Below are 18,934 nucleotides of genomic sequence, written 5' to 3' on the forward strand. Positions count from 1 at the left end.
TTGTTAATAAGGGGAAACCAAAACTTGATACAAATTGTATCATTCTTCTATCCGTATGCCGTACATCATCTGTTCAATACTCATAATTTGATAATATAATAGATATCATTAAAGGAACTCCACTGAGGTCATCAGCTGGGGCTCTTAAAACAAATAGATATACAAACAAATTATATTGTTTCTGAAATATACATTGTACACAGAAATAAAATGAAACTAGAACTGCCGCTGTCATGGCGTGAATACCCCCGCATACCACTCTGTCAGAATCAACAGTGGCCATTTAGGACTCCAGGACAACCACCCTGGCAAATCTGAGGTTACTAAGCCTGAGTGCATTGCTAAGAAATGTATTCTCCATGCTTCAAATGTGAAAATTTTAAAATCAAGTTTTTTTAGTCAAAGCCCCTAAGACCAGTGACCTCAAAATCAATAGGGGTCATCTACTAATCATAACTAACCTCCACGCCAAAATATGAAGACTGTGGGCCAAAGGAAACTCAAGTTATTGGGCGGACAATGAAAAACCGACGGACGGACAAAATACTTTTTGTGCTATGCATCAACAAGTTGAAAATTGCAAATTTATACTACTGTAAGTCAAGGGCAATAACTCTTACAAAACTGAAAAAAAATCCACATGCAAAGTCCCAGGTGCATAGTTTCACAATGATCTGTAATTTAGTGATGATGACCAAGATGGCAAGTTTGTCAGCTAAAACATGGCGCTGACATCATGGCATTTCTTGACAATAGGGAACTGATTTCAAGAACATGTACATAATTTTTAGAGAATCTACTAATCGGAATTGGAAGGAAAGATTTACAGAAAAGAGTAATGAAATACCATGAAGACAGAATTAACAAGAGCTGTCACAGGAGACAGCAAAGCTCGACTAATTAAATACTGGACGCAGTATTAGGAATACAAAACAATCAAAGAAAAATCAATTATGATATAAATAATTTTATATTTCTTCTGATGACAAGAAGTTCTTGTTGTTAACATAAAGTCCAAGTTCAAAGGGGAAAAATTCTGGAAATAGTCACACTAGAGTTACGGACCTTGTCACACAACATGTGTGGAATGATAAGAAATATATCTTTTAGTTTTAAGTTAGATACCTTAAAGATCCTGTAACATTTCATATACATTTAATAGGAGAGAAAAATAATAGTTTTGTATGTTTTAAAGATAGTCTTCAAATGAATAAGAAAACAATTCCGAAGGTCAGAATGTAAGTAATTGCAAAGTTGTCGTAGAAAAACCCCGACGGTATCACTAAGAGTGGTATTCATACCTTATATGCAAATTAACGGAAGTCACGTGACACATGCTCACACAGTTTGTAAACAAACATGGCGGAGAGGAAAAAACCACGTCTCTCGCGTTTGTCGCCAGAAACCGCAAAAAAGCGAAGGAAAGAAACTTATAAGACATATGCAAAAAGCCTTCACATTGTTAGATTGTCGAAAGAGACCTGGGAGGAGTGGAAAAGTTTAAAAGATGCAAGCGGAGCCAGCACTCACGATGACTTTGCTGTGCGACTCCTTCAAGCATGGTGAGATTTTAATCGAATTTTCTTTTGTAAAAAACGTTTACTTCGTACAGTGTAATTATTGCATGGATGTAATATTCCTTTCGTAAAATTTTTTTATACGTTTTTCTATTTTAAGGGCAAAAAGAAACATGCGTATAGGGTTTTTTTAAAAAGGGTTTCTAGGAAACATTTTTATATTTTAACCCGGGGCCCCAAAGGGGGATTTTCCCAAATATTATAAGTAACAGTACGTATACTTCAGTGTAGGCAATTAGGATATTAGTGTTTTGAATGTTGTTTGAGTCAAATTGGCTTTAACATGCATACATATTATTGTAACCAGTGTTCTTTATAATATTTTAATTTAATTTACATTAGCAGGGTAACTAAATATACATGTACAGGTCTATAGATTAAAATTTTATGAGATATACTCAATATGGATTATATTAACCCTGGTCTAAAAGATAAATTAAAGTTCTGCAATCCATCCATTAGTTTATAAACAATTAAATATGAAATCTGATTTTTTTGTTTATTTTTTTTCGTACTATTGATATTGATGGTCATTTCATCAATATTATTTTATGTAATGTTGTTTCTATTTTACTAAGGAAAGGAAAGGCTATGAAGGAGACTGCTGACAAATCTGTCATTGTGCAGCAAACACCAATCAAATCAAAAGAAGCAGTACATTCAACTCCTGCTGGCAAGGAAGCAGTTGTTCCCTCTTTCCCAGTGTCTGATATCTCTGAATCTAATGGAGGGTTTGTAATATTTATTGTAAAATTATGACCAGCAAAAATAAAGTTATGAATGTATGATGTTAAGATTATATAAGATAAGATAACTTTTATTTCAAGTCGGCAAGTTTTCAACAGTACAACATAAGCTCTAGGAGCTTTTATAACCGACTGTATGTAACATAAAGTATAAGATCAACAAAGATAAAACAGCTACAATGAAAAATGATTAGACATGATATATATACATCACATGCATAAAATAGACCTTTTAGGATATATTTATAAAAACGAATCATATGTGATGTTGATCAAAAAGAATTAAGAGTTAAATTTAAGTAAGAATATTATCAAATCAATTGATAACTTGTTTAGTATATGCATATGATGACTAATTATGTTGTATTCATCACCACATTTCCACTGTGAAAATGCAGTAAGGGATATTTCTACAATACATATGATAATTTATGAGGATTTTATTTCATGCTTTCCAGTATTTTACTGAAATATATCAGATAATTATATTCTGATAAACCACCAATGAAATTTATAAAATGTAATTTTCAATGTAGCCAGACTTTAGAGAAAAGAATATCATTACTAACTAAAATGAATAACAGGCAGAAATAAATGCTGTCAAACATAGATTCCGTTTTTATGAAAAGAAAGTCGATGTCATCATTTATCATGTTAAAAATGTAACAAAATTAGAGAAATTAAATATTATTATATTTCAAGATTGATGATCTGACATCATGATGTTATGATATCATAAAGGAGAATGCACAACATGATGTGGCAAAATCAGTAAAAAAAGGTTAAAATCACTAAAATTTGAAATAAAAAGAAAATTTATTTGTTTTACATATAAGATTGAAATATATTTCATCCATGAACACCAGTTATTCTATTTTAAGTCGTGGCTCCCCCACTCGTGAAAATATGGCATCTGTTGTTCACTCAGTGAAATATATTTCAATGTTGCATGCAACACAAACAAATATCCTGACCTCTATATAGTGAAATTTACTATAAAGGTGCACTTAAAAATATTTAACTGTTTATTACATTTCCTCAATTTATATGAAATTCAGCATAAATCTTGAGGCATGCTACTTTAAAGGGGGTTTGTTTCTTGTAGGCATTAATTCTAATATTAAGCTTTAAATTATGCTGTCTAGAAATTTCTTATTTGTATGAAAGCTATATCTTGAAAAAATGTACTAAATTTATTATATAGGTCAGAAACAGAAATGTCAGAAGACAGTCTTATTACTAGATACACAGAAAGAGCCAAGGCTACAGACAAATCTTTCATAGAGTAAGTTTGTAAATTATTCAAACAATGTTCTTTGATGTTTTGGGTATGTTTTCAAATTTAAATGAACATTTTTATATTTAAATTATATAAAAGTGTTCTTTTAGCAAGGGTTTTATTTAGATAAAAAAAAATTATTTTAGATGATTACAATGATTCTTTGACTAAGTCTTCAATTTTGTATGAAATATTATTTTTCAGAGCATTATATAGTGAATTTAGGTAATGGAGAATTGATCTACAATCAACCATCCTATTCTAACTCAAGTTTTTGTAAAGAGTTTTCTTTGTTATTATATTTAACAACACAGAAATTAAGAGGTTGAACCTTATGAATGAAATAAATTTCAGGATATCATATGAAGTCTTACCTGAGGAAAAAGATAAAGAGGAAAGCTATCGTCCAGAGAGTGACTGGTCAGACGAAGAGGAAGAATACTCATCAGACAGTGATGTCACTGATGATTTTGTATTGGAAATGACATTGCAGTAAGCATAAAAATGATTTTTGATCTTGATCAGACATTTTTTCTTATAAAGTGGACGAAAGGAGCTTTCATTTTCTAGTATGAACCTACGCACATAATGAGACAGACTTTGCTATTTTGTGCACCAATTATTGATTATTATTTTAAGCTGTCCTTGTATTTCATTACATTATATAATTTATTACATTGACAAATTAGGCACAGTTGATATCTTATTTTCAGTAATCCCGATGATGATGAGACTGTTCCAATTGTTGAAGTTGCTGACAGGGTTATAGGTTTAAGTTTTGAGGATTCATCAGATGAAGAAACAGAACTCAGTGAAGATAATGGCTCTAGAAGTATTCCAAGAGACCATGTTAGAGAACCAAAGAGTATTTGTTTTGAAGAAAACTTATTGCAGCTAGCAAAAATGAAAGTTAGTTCCTTGTGTCATGTTAAAGGTTGTGATGCAATTGTTGATATGAAAACAAAGTACATAGGAAGTACTGTCAGAATTATATGGGTAAGTCACTCTGTTTTTTATTTATTATGTAATTACATAGACTTTTTGATCATACATCATGCAATGTCTGTACATCTTCAATAGTAATGTTTTATTCATAAATATTTTAATCAAGCCAAACCTTAGATGGATTCTTCAATAGTTGTTCAGAGATATTTAAGATAATTTACTGTATATACCGCGTGTGCCATGATCATAATAAAACATAGCTATGCCCTTTAAACCCTTAACCTACTTGAACCAAAAGTAATCGGCTTTTATTTACAGCTAGGCTAGTCTGCCGTCCCTGCATTCTGACGGGGCTCTATATTGACTGCGCAAATTTACTTATTTTTATCTTGTTTTCCCCAAAATTGAAATTCAAAATGAAAGATGGACTAGTCCATGAATGAAAATTCAGGTTAAGGGTTAAGTAGAAACATAATATACAGAAGAACCTGTTCTTATTTACAGGGTTGTTCCAAAGGGCATCAGGTAAAGACATGGGACTCACAGCCAGTTGTTCGGAGAATGAGAGTTGGAGATGTTCTGTTGTCATCTGCTATTCTATTGAGTGGAAACAACTTTGAAAAAGTGAAGTTGATGTTTTCGTTTCTTGGACTGAGAATTATGTCGAGGTCATCCCATTTCAAAATACAACAAAAACACTGTTGTCCAATTATTGAGAGAGAGTTTGCACAAATGACAGAAAAGAACATTGAAAAATACATTGGCAAGGAAGTTGTAGTTTTAGGTGAGTGTTGTTCCAAAAAATGCAATTTTGTATATTATTTCATGGTTGAAATAAGTCGTTTCATCTTAATAAACAAATTATATCAACTTGAATGTTGTAAGTTCCTAACTTTAGATAAGTATAACCATCTTGCATATATATTAGAGATGCATTCTGCTACCAAATGATCCAAGAATACTAAACATATTGAATATTTTAGGCTGATGATATTTTGATAATAACCAGTTTTGCTGGTTCATTCCTAGTGTGTATAAAGTTTCTGTTTTACTATTGATCTTTTACATTGTTTTTTAAAGTAATTTGCTACCAGTGCTAAATTAGTAATCATACTAACATTTTTGTCACTTGCATGGTAATTGATGACCAACAACTAAATTGTGGCCAAAATTGGCATAAAAACCCAGACAAATAAACACTACAGTGTTTGATAAAAATTAGCTGTGATTTATTTGTGTATTCATATTAAAACTTATTAATGTTTAATAACTGGCAGTGAATAAATGTGTAAGACAGCTGTAATTTTATTCAATATTGCAGGAGATGGGAGAATGGACTCCCCTGGACATTCAGCCCAGTACTGCACCTATACTCTTATGGAGAATGAAACCAAAGACATACTTGCCAGTGTAATTATAGACAAAAGAATGACTAATCTTGTATCAACCAGCATGGAAAAAGAAGGTCTGATAAGAGCTATGAAACTCCTAGCAGACAAAGGTGTTATTGTTAAAGAACTTGTTACAGACGCCAGCACAACCATTGCAGCTATGATAAGTGAGTTACATGTGTTATAAAAAGTTATTAGAAGTATATATATGATATGGAAAGTCCATCATTATATTTAAGATTTTATTCATACTTATGCTCCAATCATTTAATAAAAGGAAAGACGATTAACTCATTAAGAAGCTTGTAAAGAGCACATTTATTGTAATGAATACAGTCCCATCATAAGATTTATGGGTAACATCAATAATATATGGATACACTTGTTACTATAAATAGCATCAAAATCAGATGGATTTTGACTGATTATGAATGCCACATGACCGATCAGGAGTTTGCAGTCTAGGACCGAAAAGCTCATAATCATCAGCCCACTGAACACTTGCACATGCAAAAATTATAACAATGATGTCACTTTTTACGTCACAAGAAGAATGAAGGTTTTAAGAAAGGATATTTTGATTATAATTATCATTTCTACATGTCAATTGTACAAAAAATCCCATTGTTTTATTAAAATTTAAATTGACAAAAATGAATGAAAGTATCAAAGTGGATTTAAAAATAATGTTAGTTATTGGAGCTATTAGTTATCTAGTTATTGGAGCTAGATATGTCAAGTGTATATCAGAAAAAAATACCCGTCACAGACGGGGCCGGGCAGTGACCGTTTTGGGCCCTTTAAAGACAAAAAATATTCAGTTTTTTAAAAGATACAAAAAGTTCTTATTAAATTATTGCCCCATAAGTTAAAAAATATCTTATTTTTTTTGTTGAATTTTTACAGGGGAAAAAGGGGGAAAACCAGATGTTGTACATAATTTGGGTATATTTGGGATGGGCTAAAAACCCCAAAGGGGAAAAAAACTTGGGGGTGTAAGTACCCATTTGCATTGTAATAAAATGGGTTTCTTTTATTATTCCCTTTGGAAATTTTTATTTTTTTCAAATCATTGCTATAAAAAGAATCATGTGGAATCATTGAATTACTGTATTTTTTCGCTCAATATTTTAGATTGTTGTTTCGTTTTTGTAAGGTACTGATCACAGCAAAAATAGACTACTGTGATGCTGTGACAGTTGTCTAATTAATACAAACATTTTATTTTGTTACATGTTTGAACAGGTGGCAGCAGAATCTCGTAACAAGGATTTAAGACCTTGGGTTCCTCACCTTGTAAATCATTTCTGGTACTGTTGCAGAAATTCTCTGGGAAAAGAAGAAGTTTTATTGGTATGTTATTTCTTTGAATCTTACACAGTCCATTATTAACATTGAATAAACATGTCTACTTCTCAATATATAAATTTTCTATGAAAAATCATTATTATATTTTGCTCTCAATAAATCATACACATTGGATTTATATAGATCTACAATAGGTCAAACATTGATTCCGTTTATCGACCATACTAGCTGGTATGACTGTTTACCGAAATACTGGAGATAATAAAATTCATTTAAACGAATAACCATAAAACATTTCCCAAAATAGTATGCTTTGATAGACAAGAGTGTAAATTGAGTAAAATGTTGGATGAGTTACATAATAATTATACCTTTTTAGATAAGCTATAGTATAAAATAATAAAGGTATATATCAATGTAAAAATAAAACCTTTTTTTGTCTCTTCCAGGCCCGTTGGAGGGGTGCACTTCACCATGTGGTAAATAAGCATGAGTGGATATCTGGTGATGGAGCCATAGAACCGAAGTGTGAACATGAAAGTTTGGAGAAAGATGATGATAAATGGTTTGAATCTGGTACTGATGCGCATGTTGCTTTAACAAAAGTGATGCTTGACACAAGATTTCTTCACAACATTCATCGTTATGTTAATTTCAGGTATTATTTTAATGCAAATTTTATAACCTTTCGAAGTTGACTAGTACTATTGTACACAAGTCTTATTTTTCGTTTAAAGACAGATAAGTGGAACTACTCTACTTCAGATCTTTTTTGGCCCTTTGTAATTTTTCATGGGGTCACCATTCAAAACTCCTTACTTAGTCATGTCTTAGTAATTCAGTTAACTTTTTTCTGCAGTTGCAAATGTATCAAATATAAATTGCTAATGTGCAACCTACAGTGTGATTATTTGATTTGGTTTCTTTCACAGACATACGGGTGATTTAGAGACGTTCCACGAGCACATTTTAATGTACTGCGCAAAGAGATTTGCATACACGTAAGTTTTTTTACATTAATCTTTTGTCATAAATTGCAGGGAACCTTTTTATTGCTGATATTGCAGAAACAGTGATTATTTGAAAATTTTAACCACAGAAGGAATCTTAGATGAATGTTACTGTAAAACATTATGCTTTCAAAGCATTTTCACTTATTGTTTTCAGAACAAGAGCCACACCCGGACATGGCAACGCTCGACATTTTACTTTTTCTAAAAGCAAACTAACAAATCTTAGAGAGAAAAAGTAAAGTTTTCCTTTTTTAAAATTTAATACTTCACACTAGTTTTATAGTTAGTACATAGAAGAATAAAAAACTTGAATTTCATTAATTTTACAATTGACGGTCAAGGTCAATTTAAGGTCAATGTCACATCTTAATTATTTAATGTTTATTCTGTAGCAAGTCTTGATTTATCAAAGGTTAAATCAAATCCTTATAAAAATAACAAAATTATGACAATTTAACCTTGACTTTCAAGGTGATTTAAAGGTCAATGTCAAGATCAGTTGAACATTTCAGAATGTCTTGTCCAAAATGTTGTTTTGTCCAAGTATGAAGATAATCCATTTATAAGTTACAGTCAATTTTAATGTAAAAATCATTGAAAATTGAATAATTCAACATTCAAGGTCATAAAAAAGTCAGGGTCAATTTGAGTTTGATATTTATATTATCTTATCCTAAAAATAGTTCTGTTATAATATGAAGTTATTCATTAAATAATAACAAAGTACATGTAACAGCCAGTTTCAGCAAATTTTTTGGCAAAATTTCATCAATTTGACCTTCAAGGTCAAGGTCATATATGAGTGAAGGTAAAGGTCTGTCTTTTTAACTTAAAGGGCTATCCTAAAAGATCATTATGTTTAATTTTTAAGACAATCCATTTAAAAATAACAAAATTATACCCACTTCTAGCAAGACACGATTAAAATTTGGACATTTGACCCTAAAGGTCAATTGTAGATGAAGGCCAAGGTTAATCTGATCTACTGAAAGATTTTGTCCCAAGAAATATTGTGGCTATTAAGTATTAAGATATTACACTAAGAACTCATGATCGACATACAAGTTTGCGGACAGCAAAGGCAAAGTCAACGACACTGCTGACATGACTAAAAATACCTCTCCTTTTTTTCCAAAAAAAGTCAAGCTAAAATTACTAGAGATCAAGAAGATTTATTTAACAATGCACGAGTTTGGCAGAATATCAAATCATAATTATTGTGAAAAATTATTCATGTCACAGACCTTATGTTTACCATGTCATTCATTAATGTAACTTGTAGTTGCAATTCTCAACCTATATCATTGTGCTACAGGTATCCAGTATACAAGGCTCGAAATCATCTGGCTGCTATTGATTACCAAAGTCATAAAGATCGCCCTCTTCTTCTTAACAAGAATGGTGAATTCCGGTAAGTGTGTTACAGTTACACTGTTTCTTAGAAATGCAACAAACTATGAATTTATACTTCTTTTACCACTGACAATTTATTTCCTAAGAAACTTGAAATAAATTATTGTTCAGGAAAGATTAAACTTATTTTTGTATTTATAGAATATTTTTATAACTAAATTTATTGACTTCTTATTGACCTATTTGCTCCACAAATTGCATTGGTAACTGGTAATAGAACCCAGGAAGCAGTCATCTTGCATGACGTTTTGGCTATGTCTAGAACACTATAAAAGAAATGTTTCATTTAGGAAAAGAAAAACAAACAAGCATTTAGATTGGTTTTCAAATAATTTAATATGGTAGTTCTTTGTATTTACATGGAGCTGTAAATCAAATTTTAAAAAATAAAAAGGTACAATGTATAGTCAGCCACTTTTTTGCAGTCACTTTTAGGTGCCATCTTGCAACTAATAAATCCATTTTAGTAGCCATATATCACTATTTGTTTTTCTTATGAATTTCAAAAGTTTGACAGTAGACATTATGTTACTAATTATATAGGGGATATTTCAGGCTTCATAGATGCTTTTCAAAGAGGACTAAGGCATATAGCTGCTACAAGGAAAAGGTGCCAAAGACCTATACATACATCCCTACTTTACAGCAGGCTATATTAGACTCTGTGAATGAAAGAACTGAACCACTAAGGTCTCCAGTTGCTCTTACTCCAACAGATCCAAGGAAAATAAAGAAGAGAATATCGGGATTGTCACCACCACCTACAAAATCTTTGCTTCAGCTAAAGAAATCAAGATTTGATGAATCTTAGTAAAAATTAAAGAACCTTGAGATTAAAGAGGCAATGACATTTATTATGCTCCCCAAAAATTTGGGTCGCTAACTTGAAGGTCAAGGTCACATCATGACCTTGCAGCAAAAATGTGTCCGGCTCATGACTTTGTTATTTGAAGTTGGATTTTACAAATATTTCACAGAAATGATCACCATATTGTGACAATGTGTCATGCACAACATTTGGGTTGTTTTTACACTTTGAACTTTGTCTGTTACATAACTCTGACACTACAAGAGGTATACCTTCCCGTGTCCAAAACCTATTCGGGGAGCATCACCCGGTTCAACCGGCTCTTGTTTATTTATGTACAAGCTCAAGATATGAATGGCATAAAACTTTAGATTCTAAATAGTTAAACACATAGGAATTACAGCATTACTAAAGGCTATGTGAATTTATTTGTGAAGATGACACAAAAAGTGACAGCATTATAAAGATCATGTATATTTTATTTGTAAAATTTACTTAAAATGACATAAAAAGTGACAGCATTATAGAGACCATTTATTCATTTGTGAAGATGACACAAACTTTCAGTATTAATGGCACTAACTTTTTTTATTGTTGACAATATTTATGTAAATAAAGTATCCATTGTTGTTATACAAGTGGTTTTGTTTAAATTGCTTTTGTAACTCTTCCTAGCTTAATATCATAATCTGACTTGCATGTTTAAACTTTTCATTACTTGTGAACATTCTGAAGTATGATCAAAATTAGTTAAAAACAAAACAACAGTGCAAACCATTATCAGATGGCAGAGATGTGAAAACTGAATTTGGTCTGCACTGGTCATGAAGGTAGACCCTAGCATGCAAATGTTTTATCCAGATATATTCAAATGAGGTATGCCACCATACTTCAATAGACTAGTACAGAATGAAAGGACTTATTTAGTCATTTTTTGAAACAATAAATGAAACTTGAGATTGCAAAAATTTCAAATAATGCTGCACTAATATTCACATGAAATATACAGAACAATAAAGAGCCTAAGATATGAAACAATAAAGCCTAAGACTTTTCCTCTTTCCTGTCAAAACATTTCAATACTGATACTGACAAATGGATAAGATATAAGGTCTACTGTTAAATTCTAAAAATTAAACTGTTATTAAGTTTAAGATTCCATTGTTAATGGTCAAAATACTTATAGTATGTCACTTTGTCAAAAATGTATTCACTGTAGTTTTTTACCTTTACATAATGTTACATTCAGTATGTGTTCCATTTTAAAGTTTGCAGCTTCTAAGCTTCTGATAAGTCATTCACTCATTGGGACAAAATGTTAGCTGATTAAAAAAAAATGGCTACACACAACAAATCAATTACCTCTATTTAAGTAAAAGCAAAAAATTAGTAAATGTATACAAGAGTTCAATAATGAAAATCTGGAAAAAAAGTGTTCCCCCAGAAACATTAATCACAACATAATTACATAAGAACTGCAGACTCGGTTTGATTGAGTCTTTATATGAGGGATATTGCTCTCCTAAAAAGGTCACTTATGACAAAGAAAAATCAGTATTGTAAGTAATGAATGAAAAGCAGATATAATGTCATCACCTTAAACTGATATCATAATTTATTTATCTGCTAGTGAAATGATGTCAATGTAAACAGTTTCTTCCTTATTTTGGATGGGTGACCTTGTGCTTGTTTCCAGTATACCCATATTTAAACTGGTGCTTGCAGTATTTTTTTTCAATCTACATTATACTAATTTCAGGATATTTGGGCAGAAAAAAAATCTAGCTGTATGACCTAGTTTTATTTTTCCAAATTGACCCAAATTGGAACTGCAGCTAGAATTCAACTTAAACTTATCTGACCAATTTCCAGGTATTTGGACTGAAATAGCTGGAAATTGAACCAGAGCTAGAAATATGTAAACAACCCTTATGGCCAATTTTAATGGTATTTGGACTGAAAGCAGTAGCCTCTAGAGTCATTACAATTTTTTTTCCATATTTTGGTTGTGTGACCTAGTTTACAACAACTGGATGACCCAGATTTGACATTATCTAAAGATCATCTTACAACCTTTTTAACCAATTTCCAGGATATTTGGAATGAAACTGCTAAAAAAGTGTAACAAGATTTCTCTTATTATAGCTCCAGTGAACAGAGATGAACAAGGATAGAACTAGTTCGAGATATTAGGACAATTATCCTGACTAAGTTTAAAGACCATTGAGGCAAAATGTGACAGCTAGAATGTTATTGAACTAAATGTTGACATACAACAGACCAATGGCATTCACTGATCCTCAAAGCTAACATTGAGTATGCTTGGTTGAACTAACAATATCACACATTTAACTGAATTTTAAGGCATGTTGAATTTCCATCAGTAATGACACATTTTGCTAGCAGTTAAAGACATGTTTTCGGGAATTTTCATATAGACATATAGGCAAAATAAAAACTGTTCAATATAATTTCTTTAAACTTGGCATGTTGTTAGAATATGATAACAGAAACATTTTAAGCGAAAAAATAAGTTGGGGTCATCGTTCTCATTTTCGAGTTGTATTAGAGTCAAACATATCTTCCTGGAACAAAACCAGTGTAAGTTCCTGAAGCTGACGGGAATGTGTCCCTAATTCTTCTTACGCAGCAACTGGGGATCACCCTCCTCACTCCTGCTCCTAGCCTGCCATGTCGCCAGAGAGTGAAGTTCCTATAGCCCGAATGTCGCATGGTCTTGTTGTAATCTTCTATGGGTTGTCTATGTCGACCAAGCATATCTCTATAATATGCTTGGCCTATGGCAAGAACTTCTGGATCCAGGCAAATTCTATCCATTTGCTGCAAGAAAGATAATCTATATTGTATTTACCAAAAATGTTCATAAATGAGAAATGAGCCGTGTCATGACAAAACCAACATAGTGGGTTTGTGACCAGCATGGATCCAAACCAGCCTACGCATCCGCGCAGTCTGATTAGAATCCATGTTGTCCGCTATCAGTTTCTCTACTTGTAATAGAGTTGGTAAGCGAACAGCATTGTTCCTGATCTTACTGCGCTGATGCGCAGGCTGGTCTGGATGCATGCTGGTCGCAAACCCATTATGTTGGTTTTGTCATGACACGGCTCAAATCATTTATAAAAGTCAATTATTATAATGCATGAACTGGACTGTTATTATATCACTAAATCAAAATGTTGATCCATGGTTTTTTACCAGAGGTAAAACAAAATTTTCAGGGGACGAGAGTTAGACATATATGTAATTTTCAAGAATGGTCAAAAGACCTTTTTTTTACATAATAAGGGCAGGGATTTTTTCCAGGATTTTGGGAACATGACCCATACCCATGTAATTGGGAATTTCAGTGGTGTTCTGTTAACTAGAAATGTGTCATCACTCCATGGATGTAGCCAAAATTTCAGATGTTATAATATTTACAATAATGTTACAACTGAATTTTATATATCTTGACTATATATATCTTGACTAAGCAAACAGAGTAAGATGTGAAAAATGAAGTCACAGTTTTAATGTAATTAAATATATGTATATTCAGAACTACTTACATCTCTCTGGCTGACACAATTTTCTGGCTTACAGCCACAGCACTTCCTCTCAAGCTCCGTTGGCATCTCTATGCAGTTAAAACACCTGCACCAAGATGGTATATTACTATTAGCAGGATGAGGTGGCTGCGGTGGTGGTGTGCCATCCTCCTCCAGCAAGTCGAACAGCAACCCTGGCTCTCTTTTAATGACCTTAATAACCAGTTCTCTTAATTTTTTGGCTTTCATTTTTTTTACCACATTCTGAAAATATTTATAATGGATACAAAACTGTTATGTTCATCAAATTCATATGAAGTGTACAGCACAAAAAGTCGAACTGCGGATGCAACTTAATTCAACCGGTGGCCCATGGCCAGTATAATTTAGTTTCTGTTTTTCTCTATTTAAGAGATCAGAAGAATATGTTTATCTATGTCTACATGCAATCAGGAATTTTATGTTACATGGCAAAATTATTCAACATTTTTAGGCATAAAGCTGAAAGCAAAATGCAGATTAGTCAATGTCTGTCAACACAAAAAGGTGTCAAAGGTCAGATTAAAATATGAAAATGTATTCACAGGAAATTGAGAAGATTTTTAAGAAGATTTTTTAGGTATTAAGGAATGTGAATATAATTTAGTGACAATAGCACATTCTTTTTAATTTTTATCATTTCAAATTTTGTGTTTTTCACACCTTTTTGTACTTAATGCTTGGCCATGTTTTTATTATTATAATAATACTCTATATTGTTTTATATCATAATTGAATTGGACGTGAGCCTTGTCATGATTTCACAGATTTGAAAAAAAAGATTTTATTGTCAGATTAAGCAATGATTTAATGATGCAGGCTTACTGTTTTAAGCATAAATGATCTTCAGCTATTGGTAAAAATAACCTTTAGTGATATAGCAATTTCCCTAACAGACAATAAATAGGAAATAATTTATAATTTGTCTTTTGAATCATGAATGCTGAAAGAGTAAGTTAATGCCTATAAATAACAAAAAAGCCAATGAATGGAAAATAAGCATAAACATCAGCTAGCTTTTATCAAACATTGAAAAAATTACCTCCTCACCTCCAAACTGCAAAGGGACATTTCCATAATGTTATAATATTATAAAAGTAATGCCACCAATTCTGTTTGTTATTATTTTTTATTTTTTTACAAATGTACGTATTTCAAGCAAAATAGTACAAGTAAATAAATTACCTCCATATGTGCAGCTCTTTCGTTCAGCCTTGCTGTCACTCTTTCCCTGTCTGACTGTGACAATCTTTCTGGTCTACCTGTGCCTCTGCCAGCACCTCCCCTTCCCCGCCCACTACATGTTCCTCTCCCTCTGCTCCTACCCCTGGCTCTTCCTCTCCTTCCACCCCTAAGAAATTCAAAGTAATTTTATTTGAGTTTATTATGGTTATATCATATACAGGCTTAGCTAAGTGAATAAAATGTGTATGCCAAATTATTATGGGTATATTGGCATGCCATCATAGAATTTTCTTGTAAACAAAGTTATTTCAAAGGTGTTTTATGTGTATTTTTCAGGCTTGGCAGCCAGCAGCAAATAAATAAAAAAAAGTAGGAAAAAACTAGAAATGAGTATTTCAGAAAACTAAAATAAATACCCATTCAACAGAATATCTATACCTGACTTGTCTATTCTCTTATTACAGTGACTGATATTTGTTTGTGTGTGTTGGACTTAACATTGGAAAAAAGCTTAAATATAAAACTAAAACAAATAGTAATAATGGTGTTGTATACATAAACTAAGCAATAAAACAATGTTACCACACTATAATAGATAAGTTTTGGATAAATTATTGATACTCTAACCTAAAAGAAGGGGACCGTAAAAGAAGTATATGAATATGGAAGAACAGAAATTACTTGCCAAAATATCAAAATTCCATGTTTTGATTTCAAACTTTTATTGTTACACTGTCAACATTGTATCTCACAATATAAAATTCATGGGAAAACTTTCCATAATTAAGTGGTTAACTATTTAGATCTTATATCAATAAAACCTTAGGCTGCTGGCAGCCACTTAATAAATCCATGTGCAAACCAAGATGAAGTGGCAAATATGATGGTCTGCAGTGTTCACTTTAATTTTCATTTTTGAAATTTTCCCTAAAAATGTTAATGGTTCAGTCCAGATTGGATGACAAGTTCATTTAAGATATTCATTGTGCTAAGGAAATACCATTTATGTCAAACAGACAATTTATGGAAATATACATTTTAACAAAATTATATTGATAAACTCCTGACTAAATTGAAAGTAAAACTGGAAGAAAATAAGTAAATAAACATAGGAAATGAAACAACTCGATATTATCCAATTTTTTCAGATCTTATAATTGTGCTCTGCTGTGATACAAAGGGAGTGATTACAAAAGATATTGAAATTGTGCTATTATATTACAATCTCATTATCATAACATTTCCTTCATTTTACTACCTGACAAACATAAATGAGTGATAATGTTTATATGAATAGTCCCACCCACACTATTAATCTTGAGAATTTACATATTTATAATTTTCAAGCACAATTTGTCAATTAACTATCACTTCATAACTAGCTTAAGTGTTTTATATTGTAAGTTCAAATAGAAGCCAATTGCATTTCCCCCCTTACATTAACTTTATTTGCCTCAAGCATACATGTTATAATTTCATCCAGGACCTGTTCATTTTTAAGTATATTTTCATACAAAATTTATCAGTTTTTAAGGGCATCTTAGAAATTTCACAAATTCCTGGACTCTAAGCACTTTATAAGACTGTTCAAACTCTGAAACTCTGATTGAGTAATATTCAGTGATAGTAAAAAAAAACAAGAACTTGAAATACATGTATTACCTTGAAGATTGAAGTTCTTGGGTGTCTGCGCTTACCTGAAATAATAAAAAAAAAACAGTCATTAGTTTTAATTCCTAATGAATATCTATATATCAATAAGGTTTATGTCAACCATCAGTTAGATTTGCTAACAAAAAATAATTTATAACATACTAGTATAATTAGTCAATTTTCAAAATTAAAAAAAAAATTATTAATATAATAAATGTTTTATATAATAAGTTGCAAGATAAGAGAAGACACTAAACACATATATTATTGCATGGTCTAGAACTATTCACTGTTGGGATGAAAGAATGTTAAAGCTTCCGGATAGCTCAATTTGTAAACTTCCAAACGGTTTTACAGTTACAAGCCCGAATATTACTCTCATCCTGAGACATTTAGCACCCACTGTCGGGCGGAGAGCTTTATGAAAATCGCTATGTAACCCTTAGAAATATAAAGACAAATCTCAATAAAGCAGAAGAACATGTCACAGTCTTGATCTGTTCACTGGTTTGGTGTAAAATTTGTAAGTTGCTGGATAGCTCAGTTGGAAGAGCTGTGGAACTGTATTCTGTTCCAAGTCAGGCTGCACATTGTCACCATGTGGCAATTAATCACATTTATGTTTAATTACTGTACAATTGACATGTGAAATAATAAAAAAATACATAATTGAGCCGTGTCACGACAAAACCAACATAATGGGTTTGCGACCAGCATGGATCCAGACCAGCCTGTGCATCCGCGCAGTCTGATCAGGATCCATGCTGATCGCTTACAGACCCTATAACAAGTTAAGAAACTGATAGCAAACAGGATGGATCCTGATCAGACTGCGCGGATGTGCAGGCTGGTCTGGATCATTGCTGGTCACAAACCCATTATGTTGGCTTTGTTGTGACACGGCTTCATATATGTATAATATCTATGATTGAAAAAATTTTACAAATTTTGTCCTCAGCATATTCTATTCTAGCATGCTTGCTTTAGAAGTTTTGATATTTAAGTACAAACACCTTTTCCACAAATAAACCATATATATGTTGATGTTAATATCTGTGTATTATTTCAATTTGTAATTCATTTCATTCAAATGATTTCCATCTTATTCATTTTTGTCCTGAATAGAATCTAGCAGAAATAGTTAAATTATTTTGGGATGTTATATATACATGTATACCGACAATAAATAAAATTTTGATATATACATGAATTTTGATTTATTTGGGAAAATAGCATCGCAACTTCTTCGTGGAATTAAGTAAAAATTCTAACACAAAACAAAAAAAAACAAAGAACTCTGTTTAAATCATTGTTTTTTATATACATAAAAACTCGCTGCTGTGCGTACTATATTTTTTTCTAGTAAATATTATTATTCCCCACGGGACCCTCTTCATTTTAAATTACTCAATTTCCGCTATTATTTACATGGAGAATATCGAAATACTGCTAATCCTGGTCATATTTATTACTTAAATGGTTTGCAATCGTACTACAGGTCAGGTTAATCTTTAAAAAGAAAAATAAATGTAAAATTATGAAAATAACCTACTGTGCTTGATGAGCTGCTGTCTTCGGCATCCATGTTTGTTTTGGTCTATTTTAAGAATGGGTCACGTGACCGATCATGTGTTACTGATGACGTAGCTATGTGTTATATTTAGAAAAACTGAGCGAGCGTTGAAGTTTTTTCATCATTTAATTTTGTGTATTATTTACCAATTTTGATTTTTTTTTCGTAAAATCATTGCATTTACCATCAAATGAAACATTTTTGATGTTTTCTGTAATTTTTTACATAACATACAGGATCTTTAAACGTTTTTCCTGGATTTCAATTTCAGAGAGGAGGGCCGATCGCTAATGTTGAAAGAACGTAAGCCAATCCCTATTTATGTTATTCATTATTTCGAAAAAAACTGTTGTTTCCGTGTATATATATACATGTTTATACATGTATTAGCAATGAATCTATATTAAACCTGATTCCATTTCGCCATGTTAACAGTTCAATGATTGATATAGT

General features: G+C 31.7%; 2 protein-coding genes across 2 annotated transcripts; one reads left to right on the plus strand and one right to left on the minus strand.

The window, feature by feature from the left end:
• Window positions 1-1,126: 1,126 nt before the first annotated feature.
• On the plus strand, window positions 1,127-11,099 carry LOC132741025 (uncharacterized). Its single transcript, XM_060729103.1, has 12 exons — window positions 1,127-1,562; window positions 2,156-2,308; window positions 3,528-3,608; window positions 3,957-4,094; window positions 4,316-4,598; window positions 5,052-5,331; window positions 5,869-6,116; window positions 7,184-7,291; window positions 7,696-7,904; window positions 8,179-8,247; window positions 9,575-9,670; window positions 10,228-11,099. Exons 1-12 carry the CDS (start codon window positions 1,360-1,362, stop codon window positions 10,481-10,483), a joined length of 2,124 nt encoding a protein of 707 aa, XP_060585086.1. The 5' UTR covers window positions 1,127-1,359; the 3' UTR covers window positions 10,484-11,099.
• Window positions 11,100-12,439: 1,340 nt separating this feature from the next.
• LOC132741011 (uncharacterized) lies at window positions 12,440-18,726 on the minus strand. The gene is made up of 5 exons (XM_060729085.1): window positions 18,461-18,726; window positions 16,918-16,952; window positions 15,256-15,421; window positions 14,053-14,295; window positions 12,440-13,321 (listed from the first exon to the last, which is right to left on the minus strand). The coding sequence occupies exons 1-5, from the start codon at window positions 18,491-18,493 to the stop codon at window positions 13,052-13,054; spliced, it is 747 nt and encodes a 248-aa protein (XP_060585068.1). The 5' UTR covers window positions 18,494-18,726; the 3' UTR covers window positions 12,440-13,051.
• Between the last annotated feature and the right edge of the window lie 208 nt (window positions 18,727-18,934).

The sequence above is a fragment of the Ruditapes philippinarum genome, unplaced genomic scaffold (assembly GCF_026571515.1).
Source record: "Ruditapes philippinarum isolate M1 unplaced genomic scaffold, ASM2657151v2 ctg204_1_1_1_1, whole genome shotgun sequence".
Lineage (NCBI taxonomy): Eukaryota > Metazoa > Mollusca > Bivalvia > Venerida > Veneridae > Ruditapes > Ruditapes philippinarum.

What these genes read in the sequence shown, in the direction of transcription:
- LOC132741025 (XM_060729103.1), top strand. Translation starts at nt 1,360, where the DNA reads ATGGCGGAGAGGAAAAAACCACGTCTCTCGCGTTTGTCGCCAGAAACC. An exon ending in ACAGACAAATCTTTCATAGA is followed by an intron (nt 3,609 to 3,956) that starts GTAAGTTTGTAA and finishes AATAAATTTCAG; the next exon opens with GATATCATATGAAGTCTTAC. An exon ending in AACAAGAATGGTGAATTCCG is followed by an intron (nt 9,671 to 10,227) that starts GTAAGTGTGTTA and finishes GGGATATTTCAG; the next exon opens with GCTTCATAGATGCTTTTCAA.
- LOC132741011 (XM_060729085.1), bottom strand. Translation starts at nt 18,493, where the DNA reads ATGGATGCCGAAGACAGCAGCTCATCAAGCACA. An exon ending in ACAGCAGCTCATCAAGCACA is followed by an intron (nt 16,953 to 18,460) that starts GTAGGTTATTTT and finishes TTATTATTTCAG; the next exon opens with GTAAGCGCAGACACCCAAGA. An exon ending in CAAGAACTTCAATCTTCAAG is followed by an intron (nt 15,422 to 16,917) that starts GTAATACATGTA and finishes TGAATTTCTTAG; the next exon opens with GGGTGGAAGGAGAGGAAGAG.